Source organism: Balaenoptera musculus, chromosome 15 (genome assembly GCF_009873245.2).
Source record: "Balaenoptera musculus isolate JJ_BM4_2016_0621 chromosome 15, mBalMus1.pri.v3, whole genome shotgun sequence".
Lineage (NCBI taxonomy): Eukaryota > Metazoa > Chordata > Mammalia > Artiodactyla > Balaenopteridae > Balaenoptera > Balaenoptera musculus.
Genome location: NC_045799.1, coordinates 6,096,368 through 6,121,357, shown reverse-complemented (window position 1 = coordinate 6,121,357; position 24,990 = coordinate 6,096,368). Strand labels below are relative to the sequence as shown.

At 48.9% G+C, this 24,990-nt stretch overlaps 1 protein-coding gene across 5 annotated transcripts in view; it reads left to right on the top strand.

The window, feature by feature from the left end:
• Positions 1–239: 239 nt before the first annotated feature.
• Positions 240–24,990, top strand: part of TFAP2C (transcription factor AP-2 gamma) — a 34,070-nt gene continuing 9,319 nt past the window's right edge. Inside the window, exons 1-7 of one of the 5 annotated variants that reach the window (XM_036827308.1) lie at positions 255–749; positions 2,324–2,809; positions 2,922–2,973; positions 4,193–4,409; positions 4,993–5,111; positions 7,091–7,235; positions 8,542–10,060. In XM_036827308.1, the coding sequence (XP_036683203.1) occupies positions 330–749; positions 2,324–2,809; positions 2,922–2,973; positions 4,193–4,409; positions 4,993–5,111; positions 7,091–7,235; positions 8,542–8,827 (1,725 nt within the window). In that variant the 5' untranslated portion in view covers positions 255–329 and the 3' untranslated portion in view covers positions 8,828–10,060. The other 4 variants (XM_036827312.1, XM_036827311.1, XM_036827310.1 and 1 more) reach the window with 4 other exon arrangements.

Here is a 24,990-nt window from a genome sequence, read left to right as displayed (position 1 = left end):
TGGGACTCCAGCGGCCTGATCCCAGTTTAAACCTTAAATCTCCTTGGAGCGGGTGTTTGGGACGTTTCAGGAGATAGGGGGACCTCAGCTATTGAGACGTGTTTTGGAGGGTGGGGGAAGGTCCTGTCGGTGAAAGAGGGGGGCTTTTGGGTTCGGATCCCGGTCCCCAGCTCTGCCAACCTCAGGTGTGTGCTTGGTGAGGGTGACTGATGGATGGCGTGATGGGGGACACTGGCCTCATAGGTTTGCGGCTGTCAGCGAGGTGCGGCCCACTCGACTCCTCTCCTAAGCCCCCCGAGGCGTGGGTCTCCGCGCGGCGCCGGGCCAGGATGCGGGGCGGAGCTAGGCTGGGACTGGCTGGGGGCCGCCCCGCCCGGCGCCGGGGCCTTCGCGCCGGCCCCCGGGGAGGAGTTATGATAATTTCCTTCTCATTAAGGCGCCCGGATCCCCCGGCTATCGCCTGGACACACACTGCGGGCGCGGCTTTCCCGGTCCCCGGCCGCGGCCTCTACACCCGCGGCGGCAGCATCTACAATCGCGGAGCCGCCGATGCGCGTCCAGTGACCGGGACGGCTAGGCCCGCGCGCGGCGGGGGCAGCGGCAGACGCCTGGCCACCGTGACCCCAATTTTGGATTTACCGCTCGGGGGGTGGGGGGAACCTGGATTTAACTGGCGACTGTTTTGGGGGACGCCGGACGCCATGTTGTGGAAAATAACCGATAATGTCAAGTATGAAGAGGACTGCGAGGTGAGCTGGGCACAAGGGCGCAGCCTGGCCCCGCCCGAGTACAGTCCCGGAGGCGCGGGCCACTGGACCGAGGTCGGGGGCGAGGGCGCAGGAGCAGCGAACAGGCACCCACCGCTCGCCCTTCGATGGGACAGGGTCCACTTCTCCGGACACTCCCTAGTGCGTTTCTCCGGGGTCCCCTTCCTGAATCGGGCCTTTACCTAAATATCCAGTCTCGGGAATGGGGCCTGGAAAGAGCATAGCTTACCACAAAGCTTACCGGCCGGTTTCCTGCGAAGCAAAACAGCACTTTTCCCCGTTTTCTCGGAAGAGCGCTGGGTCTGCAACTTTTAGAAGTGGCTTTTACGCACGAAACCTCCGTCCAAAGGGGTCAGACGAGGCGACCTGCAGGCGACACCTTTGCGGAGTCTCCTCCGAGGCGGGCTTGTCACCTGCCCCGCTACCCCCTCGGGGAAACAAGAAAACAACCGAAGTTTGGCTTTCCAGAGAAGGGGGGGCGGGGGGGGACGCTGAGGCCAGATGGGGCCGTAAGCGCTCGGGAGTGCTCCAGCCTGTCGGACAGGTTGAGCTAGAGTTTCGGAGAGTGGGAGGGAGGGAGGCGGCGAGCGGGAAGAGGAAGAAGACGCAGGCGGCGCGAGGCGTGAGCCTGGGCCCCGGGAGAGGGGAGCGGTGGCGGCGGGGACGCGGGAGAGCCGTGCGCCCGCGGGACCTAGAGGGGCTGCCCCTGTTTGCAGGCCCGGGCGCTTCAGCTAGGGGGCGACGGTGCCATAGCTCTCCTGGTCCCCCGCCACCCCTTTGACCCCGGGAACACATGGCGACACGTCCTTTGAGAATTAAGTCGGACAGCCGTGGGGCGAGGGAACGTGCGCAGGCAAGGTTGCCCAACTTTCGGGGCCCTTCGTTCTCTGCGCCCGATTTGCGGGGAGACTGACGGTGGCTGGGCAGGACGGCGTTATTTGGTCGGGACACAGCTAGCAGGGAGCGCACCCCTGGCTGCGGCGGGCTCCTCCCCGAGTCCCTTGGGCGGCGTTGGGTAGCTGCCCCCGCTAGGGAGGGTCTCTCACCCGGAGGTCTTTGTCCTGAGGGCGTGGAAGGGAGGGACCCTGGGGCGGGGAAACGGCGCACTTCCTGCGCGGCGCGCGTTATCCGCGCCCACCGCTTCCCCACTTTCGGCCGACGACGCCAGCATGTGCGGGCTTGTGAGCGACCGCGCTCTGCGCTGCCTGCAGGTTTTCTCCCAGGACCCCTACCCCAGCTTCTCCCGGCCCAAGGCCTGGGCCTCGGACTTGGAACCGCAGAATACCTCGGGCGTCAGACCTTCGCCGCGGGGCCCGGAGGGCACGTTCCTCCAGGTCTTTCTCCAGTTTCCCCTTCCTCTGCGGACTCGCGGTTGACAACGAAACCCCCGGGGCACGTTGCTCCCCGGGGCCTTTTGGCCCGAGGGCAGGCCCCGCGGGGGTCGGTCCGGGCCGGTGCGGTGGGTCCCCGGGGGTCACAAGGCTCAGCGCCGGGGCCGCGGGCCGTGCGCAGTAGCGGGGTTTCGTACTAACCGGGTCTCCGTTTCTCTGGCCCAGGATCGCCACGACGCGAGCAGCAATGGGAACCCGCGCCTGCCTCACCTCTCCTCCGCCGGGCAGCATCTCTACAGCCCCGCGCCGCCCCTCTCCCATGCTGGAGTCGCCGAATACCAGCCACCACCCTACTTTCCGCCTCCCTACCAGCAGCTGGCTTACTCGCAGGCAGCCGACCCCTACTCGCATCTGGGAGAAGCGTACGCCGCCGCCATCAACCCCCTGCACCAGCCGGCGCCCACCGGCAGCCAGCAGCAGGCCTGGCCGGGCCGCCAGAGCCAGGAGGGGGCTGGGCTGCCCTCGCACCACGCGCGCCCGGCCGGCCTCTTGCCCCACCTCTCCGGGCTGGACGGCGGCGCCGTGAGCGCCCGCAGGGACGCCTACCGCCGCTCGGACCTGCTGCTGCCCCACTCGCACGCCCTGGACGCCGCGGGCCTGGCCGAGAACCTGGGGCTCCACGACATGGCGCACCAGATGGAGGAGGTGCAGGTGAGCGCCTCGGCCCTGCCCCTCGTGCCCGGACCCGTTCGCCCCACTGCCTCTCTCCTACCCCGCCCAGGCTCCCCCGAACTTAAAGGGAACTTTGTCATTTCTCCCCCAGAATGTCGACGACCAGCACCTACTTCTGCATGATCAGACGGTTATTCGCAAAGGTACGGAGTGAGCGCGAGTTCTTTTCTTCCTCTGGCGTCACACACCCTGTACTGGTTCTTAGCGGTACTGGGAAGTTATTAACTTATTGGTAAGGTAGGGCTTTTGGTATCCGGCTTGGGACATTTGTGGTGGAAGGGAGTGACAGGGGCTTGAGGCAGGTAGGTTTTAGGAGTGAAGAGACCGGGCATTTCTTTAAGATCTGAGTGGAAAAGGATGCTCTCAGGAGCTGCCTCTCAATCTCCGGATTTGTTACTTCGTAGTTTTCCCTTGGCGGGTGTTACTTCTGGAATTCGAGAGTGTTTTTACAGTGCTCCAGAAAGAATCTCAGAGTGAGTTAAGGCTGTGATTAAATTTGGAAAACAGGTCACCACATACCTTAGTGGAGTGATCGGTTCTGTGACAATTTTAATTGTTGAATGGGTTGATGTGATTTTATTTCTGATTTCAAATACACACAGGAGTTAGGAGCCTTAATTCTGACCTGCAAGAAGAAGGTGGGACACAGTTTGGCCTACAAAACATACAGCCCTAAAAGCATCAGGCTGCGTGATCTGTCGGGTTTATGCAGGGATGAGGTGGGAGGGGGTTTGGAAAATTGGATTACTTGGGCGAGTGAGTGGCTCATGAAATTAAGTTACGTACTGCCAGGATTAACAGTTTAGCTCTGTTGGGAAATGGGGTAATCCTAAATGAAATGTAGTTATGGTCTGTTACTTGAGGTTAAACTGTTTGAAATCAACTGAGGAAAAATGGGTTTTGGGGAAGAAAAAAAAGAAAGAAAACCTCAGAAAATAAACTGAATTTCCCAGTAAACTTGGAACAGGTGTGTTTGTATTTTAAAATTTACTGTGATCAGTTGCACTGAAAGATTTTGCCAGATGATTATGTCCTGTGATTTTGGATATTCGTTGAGTGAAGGGGAAAAAGAAATCTTCGTTTATTTAGTTATGAAGTAGTCTTTTGAAAATAAATGTTCTAATTAAACAGATTTTAACAGTGGTTAGGAAATGCAAACCCTCCACGCTTGGGATCTTGACTAATTAACTTCCCAAGGTGTTCAATTGTGAAATTCAGATTCGATTATCTTTGAAGAATATGGATTAAAAAAAATCTGCTTGCAATTTATGGTCCAACATTGCAGTGTTAGTTGTTCAAAGAGCTCTTTCAGCTTTGGTTAGTGGTTTGCTTGGGAATGCCACTTCTGATCTTCACTCACAGGTCCTATTTCAATGACGAAGAACCCCTTGAGTCTCCCTTGTCAGAAGGAGCTGGTGGAGGCTGTGATGAATCCCAGCGAGGTCTTCTGCTCGGTCCCTGGAAGATTGTCCCTCCTCAGCTCTACATCTAAATACAAAGTGACAGTTGCTGAAGTCCAGAGGCGACTGTCCCCGCCTGAGTGCTTAAATGCTTCATTACTGGGAGGTGTCCTCAGAAGGTACATGGGGACACGTTCTGGGCATGGCGGTTGAATGGTTGGGGATGAATAATATAAAAGGACCAGGAAGATAGTTTTAACATTTATGGAACTTTTATACCTAACACTGAATTCTCATTGGCTCAGGGAGTTTTAGTACACATCTTCTCTTTTAGAAAGTGCCAAATGTAGAAGGAAGTGTTAAAACAGCGCTAACAAATTCTCATTTGGTTAGAATTTGATTCCTTGTATGAAGTGGTAGCATCTGTATTCAGAGTAGAAGAGCTCCATGGGTCTGGTTCCCCCAGGGAGTTGTTTTTTGGGGGCTGCTGCAGTTTGTACAAGTGAAAATTTATCTGCTCCGTACAACTTGCAATGTTCTGTGATTAAAAAAAAATAATGTTGGCGATGCTAAGAAAGATTTTTGAATTTTACAGGGATTAACTAAATAAGGATTCCCTGTATCACTTGATTATGAGCCATATAATGTAGATTGTTTTTGACAGATTTCTGTTTTGTTAGTAGCATGTTAGGCATTTAGAATTTTAAAGTGGTTTCTTGAGAAAAGAATTTTTTATTTTATTATTATTATTATTTTGTTCAGAGCCAAATCTAAAAATGGTGGCCGGTCCTTGCGGGAGAAGTTGGACAAGATTGGGTTGAATCTTCCAGCTGGGAGACGGAAAGCTGCTCACGTCACCCTCCTAACATCTTTAGTAGAAGGTCAGTGGAGTTGTGTTTTTGTTTTGCAGTGTTTTTAGTTAGCGCTGTGTTGAGTCTTGAATATTTCTCTAAAGAAAAGGTTAGGGACTTCCTGGCGATCCAGTGGTTGAGACTTCGCCTTCCAGTGCAGGGGGCATGGGTTCGACCCCTGATCGGGGAGCTAAGATCCCACACGCCGTGGGGTGCGGCACCCGCTCCCCCCAAAAAAAGAGGTATAAGAAAAGGTTAAACACAACTCTTAGTCACAAAAGAGAGATGCAAGCGATCTGCCATGCGTTCATTACAATGAATCACAGTCATTTAATCAAATAAGTTAACATTTAACGATCTGTCTGCTGAAGTATTCTGTTCTGGGTCTCCCAGAAAATCATTGTTAAAAAGAAATTGGTTTTCCTAAGACATCACATTATCAGATGAACCAGTTTTTGAAGGAGGCAATCGATCATTTGGTACACCTTTTTTAAAAAAAGCTGGTTACTGGTGGGCAGCAGGACCGTTTCTAGTTTTTGTAGCTGTGGAATATTGGGATTGTGGTCAGTGAAGAGAAAAGCCCTTGTATACAATGAGACTAGCCCAATTCACAGTTCCTTTGTTCATTTCCCCCATCAAAAAAAAAAAGTAATGGGGCCCACAGATGAGCCCCTCTCCCCAGTCCTAAGATAGTTAGGATGTGACATTTCAGTTTCTTGAATGGGCCTGCACCCCGAACCTGGAAAGTAGCCAAGAATGCAATACGGCCTTTTACAAAGTGGGCGAGGGAAAAGTGAAATAATTATTTTTCAAAACAAAACAAGCTCGTTGTTACTGCGCACAGGAAAACGAGTTGATGAACACGGAGGGGCTTATCCTTAAGCCTGGAGCGGCCGCCAGCACCTCGCCCAATCAGCAGGGCGCTGGGCCCCGGCTCGGGGCCGGGGGGAGCCAATGAGGGGTGGTCTCCTGGTAGCCAGGCAATCTTTTGAACACTTTCTTTCCCTGGTCTAAATGGCGCGACTGCGGTGCTAAAAGAGACTTGGCAGGGCCCTGCTCTACCTTTTTACGAGTGTCTTTGGAGGTCAGGGCAAGGAGAAAGGAGCTGCCTGGCCTGTTCGATGCTGTTGGGGACCAGCTGTCCTGCATGGAGAATGGTGGATTCTGCATTCGTGGAGCATAAATGCGGCTCCCCTAGGTTTCCTTACCAGCCAGGCAGCGGTGCTTGAATGAGAAAGCGTGTGCCAGAACAATGGTTCTCAGATGTTGATTTAGTGAGTCGGGGAGGGAAGTGGGGATGGTGGGTGGGGTCCACCATCTGGGTTTGTAAAGCTCTAGCAGCCCCAAATCTTGGAACCAGAAAGAACCCAGCGCCTCGGGTGGGAAATGACACCCTCCCCTCGTTTTTCTCCCTCTGTGCCCCCCAATACCTGAGACAGGAGGGTAGGTAGGGCTCCTAACATTTCCAGTAGGAAACACTCCTGCTTCTCTTTCTTAAAGCAACATTCTAGAGACTTAACCTCCACCAGTAATGGGGCGCCCTCATTTAGAAACAAAGTTCCGTGTCAAAGACTTGTCCCAGTTTCATAAAGAAAAGTGACAGTTTGCTTCTTTGTCAGTCATGCTCACCCCCCCTAAGTTTTCCGACTTATGCACTACCGACGGATGCTGGGTGTTGTTTTATCAGCGAGAGGAAGCATGGGTGTGTTTTTTCATCTGCTCAGGTTGGGCAGAGGACTGGGGTAACATCGTTTAAATACAGTTAAAATTTTCAGGCTTTTTTTTTTCTTTCTCGCATTGTATGATTTCACCTTAGGGGAGAGTACCCACTGAAAGTACCCAGGAAGTTCTACTTACCGGCTGGATTGTTGTCCCCTTGTATGATTTCATTTTAGAATGCAAAATGACTGCTAGACCAATACCGATAGTGCTGGAAAAAGAGGGAAGGGACAGTTTGCCGTGGGGACCACAGCGGCCCTAAAGTCTGTTGCCATTGCCGATTATTCTAGGTGAGGCTGTTCATTTGGCTCGGGACTTTGCCTATGTCTGCGAAGCAGAATTTCCTAGTAAATCCGTGGCCGAGTATTTAACCAGACCTCATCTCGGAGGACGGAATGAGATGGCAACTAGGAAGAATATGCTGCTGGCTGCACAGTGAGTATTCAGGCTTGAGAATTTGATGCCCTAATGCTCTGACCTTGCAGCTGAGGGGCCAGCACAGTCCCTGGTGCTCAAGGAAGAAAGGCCCTTAAGTAAGTTGGGGTGTTGAGCAAAAGGAAATGGCAAGGAGCATCTTTTACAGAGTCAAATGAGAGTAACTTTTTGTAGGATTTAGAAGAATTAGAACAGTGAGTGTATTGCTCAGAATGAGTGTCTTTGAGCTGTTTACTTATTCAGCTCAAACTAGTTAAGATACTCTTTCATTATCTTATTTGCATGTCTTAACAAAAATGTGTTGAAAACAATTTATTTTATCACATCCAGTCAAGATCATGTGCCTTCTGCCTCCTGATAACAAGATGTTTTTGCTTTTTAAAATGTAATGACAGGGTTGGGCGTGTAGGAGACGAGGGCAAATTAAATGTCTCAAAACGACTTAATGCAGCTGAGGGATTTCTCATAGAAACCAAGAGTAAATGGATTTTAAAATCACGGTAAATGAAGCAGAACTAGTCAAGTGGGAAATAGGGCAAAAGACAGCACAGTGAACCAGCCTGTATCGAAAGAGTGAGTTTCAGGGAAATGAATTCAGGGTTCTTGACAGAATTGGTTTAAGGAACCAGTCTGCATCAAATAAAGCTAGCCCTTACTCTCCTGGGCTGGAATTCTGACTCCACCTCTAACCAGTCCTGGTGACCTTGGCCAGTTGATTCTGGCATTAATCCTTTTATCTTTTCTAATTGCAGTGAGGATTAAATAAGATAGTACTTAAAAGAGTTTAGTTCAGGGCTTCCCTGGGGACGCAGTGGTTAAGAATCCGCCTGCCAATGCATGGGACACGGGTTCAAGCCCTCAATGCCGCGGAGCAACTAAGCCCGTGCGCCACAGCTACTGAGCCTGCGCTCTAGAGCCCGCAAGCCACAACTACTGAAGCCCACGTGCCGCAACTACCGAAGCCCACTCGCCGAGAGCCCGTGCTCCGCAAACAAGAGAAGCCACCACAGTGAGAAGCCCGCGCACCACAACGAAGAGTAGCCCCCGCTCGCTGCAACTAGAAGAAAGCCCGCACAGCAACGAAGACCCAGTGCAGCCAAAAATAAATAAAAAGAGTTTAGTTCAGGGCCCAGCACAGAATAGGTGCTAAGTGCAGCAGCTGGCTATTGCTATTAGTTTAAAATCTACTTCCTTGGCCAGCCCCAAATTCTCTTTGCCTCTAGGTGTCATCCCCACAGTAGTTTGTGCTCTTTACCTGTCACGGCCTAGATTGAACTCAGTGGTGTGTGTTGACTGTCTTTCACAGGCAAGTGTGTAAAGAATTCACCGAACTTCTCAATCAAGACCGAACTCCCAATGGGAACAACCGGCCCACCCCGGTCCTGGAGACCAGCATCCAGAACTGCTTGTCTCATTTCAGCCTGATTACCCACGGGTTTGGCAGCCAGGCCATCTGTGCTGCTGTGTCTGCCGTGCAGAACTACATAAAAGAAGCCCTGATGGTCATAGACAAATCCTACATGAATCCCGGAGACCAGAGTCCAGCCGATTCTAGCAAAGCCCTGGAAAAGATGGAGAAGCACAGGAAGTAAAACAGGGGTGAACAAAGGGCCGAAGAGTCTGGAAGGAAAAGGACTCCAAAACCTGTTTCGACCAGGACAAACTGGGAAACCCGCTTGCCTGGGGGACAGAGTTTGTTATCCACCTTCCCATGAAAAGGGCCTCCGTCGATTTCCAGATCTTCACGTGCCCTCCTGGATTCCTTAGTATTTAAGGAGTGCTGAAGTGTCTCCTAAACTCTGGACGAGCTATCAGGAGGTGACAAGTGCTGGTTCTTTACCCGTTAAGCTGATATTTTATTTTTTGGAACCCCATTCTTCCTTTCTCTGAAAGTGGTGCTACAAGTTTTGGAAGCTTTTAAATAAATTCCCTGGGCTAACAAAAACCCCCACACACATAGCTGTTGAAATGTCAAATTGATGTGATTCAGATCCACAATAACGTTCAGTGTTAAAGTAAAAGTATTTATGTACCCTCTTCAGTCTCATCCTACATACTGCAGGAGGCAAGGATTCTATCCGCTTAAGAACTGGTTAATAGGTGATATTTGACACACTTTAAATCCCTTGTTCACAGGGACCCTTCGGGTTTTACGAAACTTGTAGAAGCAAAGCCTGCTGATGATTTTATGTTTTTCTTTTTAAGAAAAAAACAAAACAAAACTTTGAAAGTTAACTCTTCAAATAGGAGGAGACTCTTTGAAAAGACATGTTCCTTTAAGGTACGGAAGCTTTATTTTGCGTATTTATTTCACATCTTGGTGTTTCGAGAAAACTTGAAAAGGGGTGGGCATGAAGCATTTTTTTTGCTGTCTCTCATCCCAAGTCCCAGAGGAGATTCTGTATTTTGAGAAGCTGCGTTGAGTGTACAGATTTTATTTATGCATAATTTAATGGGGTCTGTAAATACGGGTGCACTTCTTATGACTTTTTGAGAAATGGGATTCAACTTTAATATTAGCTTTTAAAGGTGACGGGGTAATCTAAGACACATCTTTAGGCTTTATTCATATGTACACAGGGTATTAAGAGTTAAGAGGATCCTGAGCGCTGTTCTCGACTCTGGAAGACTCTACTTTAATTGAAGCTGTCTGTTCACAAAGCAATAACTTTGTCTTATTCCTGTTGGGCTGACCCCGAAGATGAGTGTGAAGTACAGTGTGTGTGGGTGAAAACGGAGTTTTGGAATTGAACTCCTTGCCTGTAAATGTTCCCTAAATAATTGTTATGTATATGAAACCTGTATAATAAAAAGAAAGTATTCTCAATAGAAGCTGTGAAAGTCTGGTTGTAACTTGATGTGTTTTTTTTAATCTTCTAAGAGGAGTGGAAGAATGGCAGAGCTAATTTCTGGTTTGACTGTGGCTTAGTTAATAAGACGGAGCAGGAAATCTCTGTGCCAAGGGGAATCTGGAGTTTCGTTTTGTCTCTCTTGGAAGACTGCTCTATTGCGCCACGTCCCGCACTCATCAGCGGTTCTCGACTGTGTATGGTACCATCTTCCCCAACACAAGGGCTGTTGGGAGATGTGTGAGGGACGGTTGATTGACAACAAGAGAGGAATCCACAGTTTGGGAATCATGTCTCTTGTGTAAGGCTGCTCGGTTGAGAAACACTGTACTTACGGTGAAGTTGCCACCTCAAAATTTTGAGAATGGAAATGAGATGATTGTTGGTAAATCCTTGGGCAGATCCTCCTTGGGAGGACTTGGCAGTCAGTCAAATGCAAGCAGTGGCGGTGTGGTAGGTGCTCTAAGTGTTTTCAATCAATCGAAATTCTCCATCTTTGGGAACGTGATTATGCACATCTATCCAAGGGATCCTAATCATTTTGTCTGCTGGGCAGATCAGAGGTTGGGTCTCTGTACTTGTGGAGCAGAAGAGACCGGCAGGGCTTGTGTACTTGCTGGATGTTTGCAAGGATCTTGGATGCACACCGATAGTCCTTGATTTCAAGTTTAAGTGGCCTGGCACATCCTCCAGGAAGTGATATGTTTATAGTTTGGCATGAGTGGCTGCGCTTCAACGTTGGATAAGGCTATTGCTTCAACTCCAGTCTCATAATCCTTAATTCATAACTCTCTACCAAATGGTCAGCAATTCCTGATTTAATGTTGGCATTGGATGTTGTTAAGTAATTTAAACTCTGCCAGCCTAATACTTTGCTCTTGGCAGCCTGTTCTTGGCCACTGAACATTCCCATTAAGTTGGATTTATCTGGCTGATATGTCAGGATCACAACTGCTTTGCTTTAGAGCAGCAAAAAGGTCTCATATTGGCATTTATTTCTCAGTCAAGACGTGAGACGTTGGGTGCTAAGAGGAAGTTATGGGGGCAAAGGGCCGAAGGAAAAAGGACTATTTTCTTATCGGCGTCTTCACTTGCTTTTGGACTAGAGTCTGGCTTTGAGGAGTTGTGCTGAATTGCAGTGCAGACAATGTTCTGGAATCAACCCAAAGTCAACCCAGGATTGGAGTGAGTCATAAGCAGGGCTTATGCCTGGCTCAGCGCTCAGCTCTCCTTTTTCCTCGCTCCCACTGGACACCCGAGGACAGCTACCGGGTTCCTGGGTCCAGTGCATGATAACTTTTACTTCCCAACACTCTGAGCTGGTGCCATGGAGGACAACCAAGCACGCTCATGAGGTCGCTACCGAAACACCGGCTGTCTTGGCTTTCCCATCGGTGAGAGAAGGGTTTCCTGCCCTCTGAGCACTTCCACCTCCCAGGACCATCAGATCAATGGACTCTTGTTTTTCCCAGGGGCCAGCGTTTTTGTTTCAAGTCTTGTGTTGGTAGGAATTATATTCCTTTCTCCCTTCTCCCTTCACCCTGTGCCGTTGTTGCCGGCTGGCTCTTTGACAGGTTGGGCTTGCTTTTTATGAAGACACAAGATGCTGCTGAAGTCTTTGCCCTCTGGGAGAAGAAATGAAGATGCTCCCTTTTTTTCCCTGGTTGCACCGAAGGAAAACCATTGTCTGAAGGCACGTGCGGTCTAACATTTATTTATGAGAGGGACTCAGCAGGACTCTGCGTCTGTAAACTGGATACCTGCCCATCCTGGTACCTGGCACCTTGGAGGTGCTTGCCTGCCTCACAGACACTTCGAGGTTCTCTGGAAGGTCAGAGGGTGTTTTCAATAGCACTTGATGGTTGTCTTATCTCCCAAGTGCACACAGTTTTAAGTTGTGAGTTAGGAAAGGGACGGTTAGTCTGTTTCTCATTTGAAATGATTTCATAACAACCATCATTCTTTTCTCTTTGGGGGTCTAGTGTCAGGGTGAGGTCTGAGACCTGAAGTTCCTGTATTTGGATGTTAAAAAACAAAACAAGATAAGGTCATGGATGGGTGAGAGACAGAGAAACTCCTTCTAAGGCCCAGCAGTGGTGGGGACACGGGAGCCCACTGCCTATTTCCCGGGGTAAGTGTTGGTTACCAGCTGTTGTGGATTCCTGTACAGGTTGCTGTGACTTCCGAGGACTTCGGGTACAGGTCCTCTTTGACTGGCGATGGGGTTAAATCCCAATAAACTCATCATAAGTTAAAAATAGCTTTAGGTCAAAAGCATATTTATTGTACATCAACTATACCTCAATTTTCTTTTTTCTTTTTTTTTGGCTATACTGCGCAGCTTGTGGAATCTTAGTTCCCGGGCCCTGGCAGTGAAAGCACTAAGTCCTAACCGCTAGACTACCAGGGAATTCCCTATACCTCAATTTTTAAAAAAAATGTATTTAATTCACTTAACCTATCAAATGTTATAGCTTAGCCTCGCCCACCTTAAACCTGCTCAGAACACTTAAATTAGCCTACAGATGGGCAAAATCATCTAACACAAAGCTTATTTTATAGTAAAGGGTTGACTATCTCATGTAATTTGTTGACTACTCTACTGCAGGTGGAAACCAGAATGGTTGGGTCCGGAATGGTTGTGAGTGTATCGGTCACTGACCCTCATTGCCACTGCCCAGCATCACGAGAGGGTATCACTAGCCCAGGAAAGGGCAAAATTCAAATTTCGAAGTATGGTTTCTACTGAATGCATGTCATTTTTGCACCATTGTTAAGTTGAAACCTAAGTCAAACCATCATAAGTCAGGGACCGTCTGTATTTCTCTAGTCTTTTCCTTTTCCCAGGGTGTGTTGGGGTAATGAAGTGGCAGTTTAGTTTGCCTTCCTTTACAGCAGGTGGAGAACCCAGGAAATAGCTGTCCTTGGCTGCAAGGGGAAGAACAGTCTGAGGTTCCTTTAAGCACGTTTTCCAGGTGTTTTCCAGGTGAGGGAGCTTTCTCTTATCCCTGGCATGGCAGTGACTGTCGGCCAATGCCTCTCTATCTGTTTGAGCTCAGTGGGCGGTGAGGCTTTTCCCTTTAGTTGGAGACAAGAAAGGTTTGCTTTCGAAATTTCGCTGCCGCGATGCACGAGTGTGCTCTTCCTAGGGGTAGCTGTTGCTTCTTGATGATCTGATCATTATTGACTTACCTTTCTCAGATCTCAGATACACTGAATTTCTCTTCCAGTTGACAGTCTTCATTTGCTTCTCTGAAATCTGCAGCCTACCAGGCTGGGAGGCTTGGTGACACTTGGAGCCATCAAAACCTGACCCCTTCCTGGTTTTGCCAGCCCAGGCTGGCATTATGCCCAAGGTCCACTCATGCATGGTGTATCGAGCCTTTGTCCGCTAGCAACACAACATAATCTTCTGCAGAAACAAACCTGACCTCATGATTTTTGAAAATTACTATTACATTGGAGTCCATAGTTTGATGGAATGCTCAGTTATTTTTCGCACCATCATAAATACTAATTTCCCTGCCTCTTTCGGATAACATCTCGATGCGGGAGATGGGTAGAAGAAAAGCGTGGAAACTGAGAAGAGTTGAAAGGCATAACTCCAGGGACCTCTTCGGAAGAGCTTTGTTAAGAATGTTTACAAGGTCAAATCTCAGTGGGTTTGTTTTTTCTTTCTTCCGGTTGCCCCCTGAAGCTTCTTGGTTTTAGTTCCCAACCAGGGGTTGAACCCAGGCCCTCGGGCCCTTTGCAGTGAGAGCGCAGAGTCCCAACCACTAGGCCACCAGGGAATCCCCTTGGTTTTCTTTTTTTTTTTTTCTTTTTCATGACACATCGAGTGTTCCTTGAGGCTTCCCAACATTTTCCAAGGAAAGATCTTAGTCTTAAGGAATGATCCTCACAGGTGAGAGTATGGGAGTTGGATGGGTTGAAGAGGGTATCCTGGCATCTGGCCCTTAACTGAGATTAGAAGGCCTTTGGGACTTCATGGGTGTTAGGGGTTGAACTGTATCTCCCCAAAAGGTATGTCCTAGTCCTAACCCCTATACCTCAGTTGTGACCTTATTTGGAAATAGGCTTGTAATTAAATTAAGATGAGGTCATGCTGGAGTCCAGTGGGCCTTAATCCCATATGACTTGTGTCCTTACAAAAAGAGAAGAGGCACAGACACACGAGGGGAGAAGGCCACGTGAGGTCAGAGGCAGAGATTGGAGGGATGCAGCCACGAGGGTTGCTGGCCACCTCCCGAAGATGGAAGAGGCAGGGAGGATTCTCCCCTACAGATTTCAGAGCGAGCGTGGCCCTGCTGTCAGCTTGACTTGGATGTCTACCTTCCAGATGTGTGAAACAGTAAGTTTCAGCTGTTTTAAGTTGCCCAGTTTGCGGCACTTTGTTATGGCAGCTCTAGGAAATGAATACAATTGTTAAGTTATTTTCCCTTTGCTCTTTTCTTCCCATTGATCTTTCTGTGGGTTCTTTTCTAAACATGCGTATCATATCTGCACAAAGAATGAGGAAGCCACCTCTGTGGTCTAACCACTGGGCCAGGTCCAGTTAACATCATGGAGACTCTTCAGTGTTAAATGAAGCATCATTTTCCTGCTTGTACCTTCTTAACAGCTACGTTGATGCATGGTGCTGTTGCCTGGTGGCAACTGCATTAGGTGGTGACCTGATCTTTCATCTTCTTGGGGAGAAGTCACCCCAACATCCCTGTCCAAAGCAAATTCAAAACTCTGAGCGGTCCATTTCACTTCTTCCTTCTACTTGTTTCATTTCACTGGGTACCTCTGGGTATCCCAATATTGACCCCTGAGAGCAATGGCTGCTAAACTTGGCAGGTCATCAGAGGTCCTTGGAAGGATCAGATATTGAGGTCCTTCTGTTGCCTTTGACCTACTGAATCAGAAACTCTGGGCCTAGGGTCTAGGAATCTATTTTATTAAAAACAAACTTCTCTTGGCAATCTTGATGGTGAGCTGAGTTGAGGAACCACTGCCTTCCAGGATCTTGTAGCTCTAACGTTTTGTTGAGTCACATCCCTTCTGGATGCTGTGTCCTCAGCGTCTTCTCCAGGTGATGTGCTCCGGCTCTTAGAATCTTAGATGCACACGGTGATCACGGAGCACTTGGGACACATTATGGTTCAACTGACTGGCTTCTCCAGTGGACTCTAAGTGCGCGATGGCAGGCACCAGGTCCATCTTGCCCTCCAGAGTCTCACCACGCACTAACTAGCCCAATGCCCAGCACAGGGTATTTGTTCAATAAAATATGTTGAATCCTGGGGCCGAGCTGGGTGAGAGTGGGGTTTCTGCAAACAGCCCTTCCCTGGAGACACTTCATTGCTCAGGGCCACATAGGCATCCAGAATGACCCACCAGAAGGTGTTTCATCCTCTGTTCTCCTGAGCTAAGCCAGCACACATGGCAGGGGAGTGTTCTTCTTAGGGAAGATGTGTATTAGGATTGAGTAGGCAGTGCCTCTTTCTACCCGCTGCCCTTTTTCAGGGTCTGAAATCTGTCTTGTTATGTTGGGGATTCTGACATCATTCTTGGATACTGAGAGTCGGCCTCTTCCTGTTCTCACTCTCAGCCAAGGTGGGGTCGATGTGAATCAACTGTCACTTTGGAATCAAAGAATCTGGTCCAGGTTTGAGACATGGCTGAGGTTGAGTGCTCTGTTCCCAAGGCAGATCGGCCTGGTTGGGGTCAGACTCAGCCACTTCCTGCTGTGTGGCCTTAGGCACGGTGCTTCACTTCTCTGAGCCTCCTTTGCCTCACCTCAAAACTGGAATCTTAGTTGCCCTCCCATGAGGATGTTGGGAAGATGAATGAGATGATGATGGGCCACAGGGTACAGCACCCTGCCTGGTGCCTGGTTAGTGCTTGGTAAACAGCAGCTGCTGATATTATGAACTTTTCCCATGCCAAAAGAATTTGTAAACTGTCAGGAGACCTCCTGTGCCTTAAATGACCCAGGAAACCTGCAACTGGCATTTGGGCTAGGAGCTTGCCTAGCTCATACTTAGCTGCTAATACCCCGTGCACCACTGCTAGCCTCGGCCCTGGGTTTGGTGGCATCACCAGCATCTTTTCTACAATAGCTGCTGTTCTGATGCACTGGGGTCGGCTCCAGCCTGCAGAGACCCCCTGTCCTCTGCCTCAAACTTGATGACAAGTTGGAACCCATCATCTTACAGAAAACTCTTAGAACTTACATAACCTTTTACAAGACCAAATTGATAGAGTTTGGTGAGGGAGCCTACAGATGCTAAGGTTTTCAACTCTGGGACTTATCTCCTAAGCAGTCATTGATTCACTTCATCAATAAACACCCAGAAAGCACCTGTTTCAAGTCAGCCAGTCTTCTGGGTAGTGGAGCAGCAGACAAGCATCCAAGACAGATGAAGCCCCCCGAGCTTACTCCTCAGTAGGGGAACCAGACGTGGATCCAACACATAAGTAAGAAGAAGTTTTGAGGACGCGAAGTGCCACGATGCAAATAAAACGGGGACTAGGGATAGAGAGGAGGTGCCGAAAGAGGTGGTGGGCAGTCCCTTAGCTGGGGTGGTCAGGGAAGGCTTCTTGAAAGAGGGGACATTTTAACTGAGCCTTGAATGATGGGAGTGGGCCAGCCACAGAGCCCCCAGGTGGAAAGGAGCTCAGGGATGGGGAGAAGGCCAGGGCAGCAGCATGGAGTAAGAGGAGGGGGAGGTGTGACAGGGAAGCAGGAGTCAACTCATGGGGCTTGGCGGCCGCATTAAGGGGTTTGAATTTAATTCCAATTGGAATTTGATTTGAAGCAAGGAAGAGACGGAATCTTAGCTTTTAAATAGATGATTCTGGGCTTCCCTGGTGGCGCAGTGGTCGAGAATCCGCCTGCCAATGCAGGGGACACGGGTTCGAGCCCTGGTCTGGGAAGATCCCACATGCCGCGGAGCAGTTAAGCCCGTGCGCCACAACTACTGAGCCTGCGTGCCACAACTAATGAAGCCCACGTGCCTAGAGCCCGTGCACCGCAACAGAGTAGCCTCCGCTCGCAGCAACTAGAGAAAGCCCGCGCACAGCAACGAAGACCCAACGCAGCCAAAAATAAATAAATTTATTAAAAAAAAATTTTTTTTTTACCTGTTTCCTAACTTTGGAATCAGTGCAGTTTCTCGCCTGAAGCAATTTTCTGGAGCACAGGTGAGGGACGGTAGGAGGCTGGCCCTCCGCCCGCATTCCCCATTTCTTTTTCTCTTTGGCCAGGAATACTGATTTTCTGTGAGCGGAGACTTTGATTGTTCCCCCACTAACATCCATGCATATTCTTTTTCTCACAAGACAGAAGAAATTCAGTGGTGGCAGGCACCAACCATTTAAGAAAATCTTCAGAAAGACAGAATTTTCTCAACTGTTCCCTTTTAATTGTTGTTTTCCCTATCCATTGTTGCTAACTCGTTCTAGCTGATGACAGAATGAATTTAGGTGTCACAAACAATTTCATTTTTATTGTTGACAAAAGTAATACACATCACATGCCGCTACACACTTAGAATATCCTTGGGAGGACAGATGAGGGCCCATGAAGAGGCTTCCCTGGGCGGGGGGCTTGGAGGCTGAGACCAGGGCTAAGGGTCTGGGGTGGCCAGGAGATGGGTCTTCCACTCTTATGTCATTTTGTCCAGCTTGAATGTTTTAACTTGAATGTGGTGAAAACCAACAAAACCTGCTTGCAAACCTAAAAAATAAAATAAAATAAAATAAAAACCCTAGGTTTAGTAAAAACACTGAAAAAATAACATCTGGGGAATTCCCTGGCAGTCCAGTGGTTAGGACTCCACACTTTCAGTGCTGAGGGCCCAGGTTCAATCCCTGTTCAGGGAACCACGATCCTGCAAGCTGTGTGGTGCAGCCAAAAGAAAAAAAAAAAAGGAAAAAAAAAAGAAAATGCAGAATAACCATTTAAAAATAAATAAATAAATTAATTAAATCTGATGCTTACTGTAACACAAAGAACCTACAGAAAACACACCTGCACCATGTTATTTAATTCCCTAATAACCCTATTTTAGCCCATTTTGTAGATGAGGCACCAGAGGCTCAGACAAAGGTAAGGAAGTTGCTGAAGTTCTTATAGCCAGTAAGCCGCAGAGCCGGCTTCCAGAGCAGGCCTGGCTGTGTCTGGGGGTGGCGCTTCTGACCCAGTGCTGTCCTGTCCCCAGATGGTAAGATATTACATTATTGAGCACTCAGTATGTGCCAGCCACTGTTTTAGACCCTTTTCGTATTAAACTAATTTACTCTTCCCGACAACTGTAGGACGTACGTATTACAGCCCCCATTTTACAGATGGGGAAACTGAGGCTCCGAGCCGTGAGTTGCCTGCGGGAGGTTCCTCACTTGGTGGACGGGCAGCCCAGACTGCCAGTTAAGCCAGTTAAGGTATTCTCCCATCCATCCAACCATCCATCCATCCATCCATCCAACCACCCATCCTTCCATCCATCCACCATGCTAGTCCCTGGGTATATAAAGTGAACTAAAGCTGCCCTGAACCCTGCCGTGTGGAGCCCACAGTTCCAGACATCAGTCCAACCATCACAGGCACATGTAACTTCCAACTTGGAGTCCTCTGCGTGGTGAAAGGATGGGGATCCAGCGGAAATGTCGCTGCCTCAGTAGCTTTCACAATAGAAAAAAATTTTTTTTAATTTAATTAATTAATTAATTTCTGGCTGCGTTGGGTCTTTGTTGCTGTGCGCGGGCTTTCTCTAGTTGCGGCAAGTGGGGGGCTACTCTCCGTTGTGGTGAGCGGGCGTCTCATTGCGGTGGCTTCTCTTGTTGCGGAGCACGGCCTCTAGGCGCGGGCTTCAGTAGTTGTGGCACGCAGGGTCGGTAGTAGTGGCTCGCGGGCTCTAGAGTGTAGGCTCAGTAGTTGTGGCGCAAGGGCTTAGCTGCTCCACGGCATGTGGGATCTTCCCAGACCAGGGCTCGAACCTGTGTCTCCTGCATTGGCAGGCGGATTCTTAACCACTGCGCCACCAGGGAAGCCCCTTCAGCAAATATTTATTGAGTCCCTATGATGGCGGGAGGAGGGGGAAGCAAGCGTTGGGCTGGGGCTACAGCAGCACATCAAATAGAGACAAGCTCTCTGCTCTTATGATTGGACACCCACCAGAGCTCCAAGACGGGCCAGCCACGGGGGCCCTTATTACTATGACTATGATTACTATTATTATTATAAACTGGGGCCCACAGGAGGAAATGCAAATGGTGTACAGAGGTGAGTGCATTTCCCTCCCACCCCTGTCTCCCTGGCTGGAAACAAATCTCATTACCAATTAGGTGTGCATAAGGAGATATTTTAGGCACATCCACACAATTACATGTATTTCTTTTTTAACCCAAATGGTGGCATTTTGTACACACAGTCTGGTACCTCGCTCTTTTCACTTAGTTTATCACGTTGATGGTTCCTTACCAGTTCATATAGAGCTGCCTTGTTTTGCAAGACGTCCTTTTGTGGGTGATGTTCAGATAATTCATCCTGTTCTGATGGGGTTTAGGACGTTTCCAGTCTCCAGTGGATATAAGCAAGGCAGCGGCGAGCACATCTGTTCACAGGCCGTTTCACATGGGTATTTATTTGCAGATTCCCGGAACCAGAGTTTTGTCCCTGCAGTCTACATGAACAGGCCTGCTGGGGTTTGGGACGGTGCTTTACGTGGAGTGTTCAAGGAGTCTCACTGAGGAGGTGACACTGGGGCTAGGGCTGGAAGGGATCATGTAAAGCTCCCAGGACTGGGTCTCAGCAACATTTACTGAGATGTGAGAAGACTCAATATTACCGCTTTTGTGCAAGTAAGACCCAGAAAGTCAGTCACAGGGAAGGAAAACCCGTGGAAGCTGCCCTCGGCTTCTTTTAGCTGGGACCCTAGACACTAAAGCAGGGCCCCCTGCGGCCGACCCTTCCCTGGAGGTGGCCGGTCTTGGAGCTCCGGTGGATGTCCAGCTCAGGATGAATTTCATACTGGTTCTGAATCCTGACACATCCAGATGCCCTGTCACACTAGAACGAGGAATCAGAGGAATGGGCACACTGAGGGGGGCTGGCCTTGTCTTGCTCAGAATTAAAAATTCCTCAAGCTTACAATGCAGAGAAGGTGGAGGTGGGGTGAGCCCAAGGGTGGGGCTCATTAGAACTTTATTGACTGTCAACAGTGGAAGGAACCTTAGAGGTCATTGGCTAAACTACTGATTTGGAAAAACAAAATTTGTTTAAATGGTAAATTCCTTTTATGCCCTTGAAGTGGTTATTTGAAAGAATTACAATAATAACAAGTATTGTTTACTTATCACTTATTATGCACCAGGGTCTAGGCCAAATGCTTTACATCCATTATTTCTTTTCAATCTTCCAAATAACCCTCCAGGGAGATACTATCCTTATCTGTGCAGTAAGTGAGGCTGAGGGTGGTGGCCTCGAGTCCCCTGGCTGAGATGGGGTCCCGGCTGCCTCCCTCTGACTCTGGGAAATGGGATTGGAAATTCCCAGGTCTTGTTTTTCCAACCTCCTGTTTACAGTTGACAAAAGCGAGAACCAGCCAGGAGGATTCATTGTGTGACCAAGAGACAAAGTTAAGAGAAAGTTAAAGATCCTGGAAGTACAATTCCTGGCCCAAGAGAGTGTACACATCTCTATGGTTTTGATGATCCCGCCTGCCATATTGGCCCTCAGAGAGAATGATCCAAGAAACACCCACCAGCACGATACAAGGGCTGGGTCTCCAGTTGTTTGCCAAATTGGAGTTCTGTATTCTTAATTTTTCTAGTCTGATGGGTAGAAAAATACCCCATGATTACAATGAATGCATTTTAAAGAAACCTACCAAATGTTGGTGGGCCACACTCACCCTCCTCCTCCCCAATGATCTACAACGTGGAGCTTCAGGTTCTGGTTTACCTCTATTTTATTTTTAATATAAATTTATTCATTTGTTCATCTTTGAACTCAATAGTGCTGTGTGCCAGGCACTGTTCTAGGTGCTGGGGACACTTCAGAAAATCTCCCTTAGATCCGTCAGACGGAATACAGCCCCGCCTACATCTGGATTTCATACTTCTAGTCTCCAGAAAGGTTAAATTCTGTTGTGGCTTCTAACTATGCTTAAAAGTCGATCAGAGTTGGGCTGTATTTTGAAGGTAGAACCAAGAGGATTTGCTGATGGGTGGGATGTGATGTGGAAGAGAACTCGAGGAGTCCAGGCTGGTCCAAGGTTTTTGTTCTCAGTGTCTGGAAGGATGACGGGAAATCAGGAGCACGTTTAGGAAAGAAGATCACAGGTTCCTCTTTGGAGAGACTGAGTCTAAAGTGACTATCAGACATCCAAGTAGAGGCCATCATGCATATGTTCCTACCTGCCCTTTATTTTGATTATTTTTTTTGCTTGAGGATATTTCTTGTAGATCTTTACAAGGCGATACATAAAGAAGTGCCTCGCTCTTTTTTGTAGCTGTATAGTATTCCGTTGTATGGATGAACCGTTTATTCTATTGTATGAAAGGACCAGAACTGGGCATGTTTTCAAGTGATTAGATGAATGAAATTACGTATGATGGTTTGTTCTTCCATGACAGACATGTTTTTGAGTGTTTACTGTGTGCTTGTGCCTGTGAGGAATCTGACAGCAATAACTTCACCAGGGAGGTCATCTGATGCAGTGGGGGAGGGGCTGCAGTTTCCGAGCCACACTCTGTGAAATGGGTTGTTCTGTTATCTGAAGAAATAACCGACACGAAGCCCCCAAAACAGTATTTTGATGCAGGCACCCAACATGTGATATCACTGGCTACCATTTCTTATATAAGCATGTCCCAGAAGCCTGAGAGGCACAGGGTGTTTTGTAAATACGCGTCCCATCTTCCTTGAAAAATCACTTATGTGGTCCAACGGCTCCATTTTGGAGATCCACAGTCCTCTTTAATGCACCAAAGGCTCTGATAAATCCTGCAGTAAAGAAACTTCTGTTTAACCCGCTGTTGTGAGAAATGCTGGCTTTGGTTGACACATCAGAGATCAGACAAATATAAAAAAACAGGTTTGCGTCAACTTTTCAATGAGTGATGCCTCTCTTAGGTGTAACCTCTTGTCTTGTTTTTTTGACTCTGAAGGTTTTCCTCCATTTTGTCCTTGAAGACAGTGCAATAGTCTCCCCCTGATCACCACACACGATCTCTGGGGGAGGCCCCAGCCGTCCGCTGTCAGGCCTCGATTCACCCCATGAGGCACCAGGGTACAGTATGCAAATTAAATAGCACCCAGTACGTGACTTAAGTAGCACCCCACCAAGAGAGCTCCCTCCCATGGAAAACCGGACTTACCCTGGGTCTTTCATGAGAACATTTTTACCCTGGGGCTGCCCGAGGTTTAGCTTCTGGAGTTACAGTATAAACGTGAATGGCTTTAAAAACCTCAACGCAACTTCTTGGGTGATGGAAATGTTTTAAAACTGGATAGTGGCAATGAGGATGTGACTCCAAAAGGTCCTGAAAGCCACAGCACTGGGTACGTGCAGTGGGTGACTTTGGTGGTATGGAAGTTATACCTTTATAAAGTTGTTTTTAAAAAAGAAGGCAAAAAGAGAAGGACCCAACACTCTCTGCTCCTGAGTGCAGAAGGGGTCGTGCTTCCTCTGCAAATTATTACACATGGGGTTTTCACAGGGCAGAACATGTGCCGTGCCATAGGTGGGCTGGAGAGGGCGTTCTGGATTTTCTCCTGCAAATGGACGAATTCATGGTTTAGGTGGTGGGAGCTTCTGCCCACGTAGAGCTGACCAGATCAAATGTCCACCCCCAAAGAGCATCATCGCCTCGCAGCCAGAAGCACTTTGGCCAGCTGCTTGCGCTGTGATTTGTGGTTGGCTTTGCTGGGTGGTGGTTTCTGAGGAAGGACAATTACACCGATGGAGCCTTTCAGGAAATGGTCCCTGAAGAGAGGTAAGAAGACCTTAATTATGGCCCTGGCTGTCAATTAGAGTGAGATCTCAAGTTTATGAATCCAAGAAAGTCTCACCAGACTTCTGCTGCTCCTTGGCTTTTAGCTCCAGAACATGCACAAGGGAAGGTGGGTTCTAGAATTTACGGTATCAGCTCCCAACTTTGTCTGTAGTTTCTTTTGAAATCATTTAGCAGCTTTTCCTTAAAGAATTTCTGACTGTGATGTAGGAAAAGAGTTTCCAGTTTATGTTCTCTTAAAGGGACTCAAATTCTTCCCTTCCTTTCTTCCTCTTATGAACACACTTTTAAGTTTCTAGACACCTACTAAGCGCCAGGCCCAGTGTGGGCACAGGGATGCACCCTGGAAGCCAGACACGCTCTTTCTCACCTCCGTGGAGTTTCTAGCCCAGTGAGGATGTGTAGCCCACACCAGCCCCTGCCCTCCCTCTGCCCTTTGCCGTGTGACCTGTGACAAGGGGCGGACCCTGCCCTACTCATGGCAAAGCACTCAGACTGTCCTGCCTGACCCTGGAATTTTGAAATCACTTTTTAGTAAGTCTCTATGGACCCCACTCTATCGTTTCTGCATTTATAAGGTATTAATTTAGCACCTACTACGTGCCAGCTCATTTATAGCATAAGCTGATGAATCAGATAAACCTGGTCTCTGCCACAGAGGTGACGGTCTAGCGATGACAGTTGTCACCGGTGCCCTTTGCCCCCATGGGATCCTCCCAGTGACTCATCTCGGGGGTGGGCACCCTCTCGTTTCCAGTTCACAGATGCCATCATCAAGCGGTGGGTGGGAGCCGGGGCCCCACCAGCCCAGCCTCCTGTCGCTTCCATCCGGATGCTGACTGCCGACTCTGAAGTAATCCCTGAACCTCAGCAGCTGAGGCCGAGGGTGATCTGTGTGGACGCCACCCTCCAACCCCCACTCAGAAAAGCTGGAGAATCTTCCTGCATTTCAAGGTCATTTCCATAAGAAGTGAAAATCTGATCTGAGCTGGCCCTGCCTAGTGATTTACAATTCCCCAAACAGGGTGGCCCCACCTAGTCTTGTCGTCTCCCTTCTGATCCACTCAAACCTCTCCCGCCCCCCACCCCGCCACGCCCCACCTCAGTTCCTGTTTATTGCTATGGACTTGTGACAGCGGAGGGCCTCAAACAACAGAGAAATGTAATTAAAAAAAAAAAGTTAAGGAAAATTATGATAGCGTCTAAAAGCTCACATTGAACAAATAGACTTTTTTTTTAGACAGACAAATGCAATGTAATGTACTTGTATCATTCAAAAATGGATTGACTAAAAAAGCAGAGCTGTTGAGAAGGGATCTGGAATCAGGATCAGCCTGGACCCAATGCCTGCTTCTGTCACATCATGGCTGTGCCACTTTGGGTAAGTAAATGAGCTGCCAGCCTCAGTTTCCCTGTTGGTCCCATGGAGAGTTGGTGAGGGTTCCCGAGGCAATGCAGGTCCAGTGCTGTGAGCGGTGCCTGCCCCGTAGAGGGGCTCTGTCTGTGGGTTTTATCGGAGGCAGTGCCGGTGGGCAGCCCCACGTGGGACCCAGTGTGCAGCCGTGGATGGCGTTTCCTGTGTGTGCACCTCGGTGTCAGCAGGGATGCTTGCACTTGGAGGGGGTCCAGACTCAGGGTTTGAGGCTGGTGGTGAAAGTACAGCCTCGTGGGGTCAGGCGGTGCGTGGAGGGGGTGCCTTCTCTGCTGTCCTCCTTGGAGAAGCCTTCTAGGACCCTTCCAGGTGCGCTTGACCAGTCATGACTTTGCCCCGGCTGAAATAGAGGTACCAGCAGGACACTTTGCAACGGAATTGATTGCATTCTCATCCTGGCGATGGGATAGTGAGGTCCAGGGGGTCAGAGGCCACATTTTATCCATCTTTGTGCCACTCCAGTCCAGCC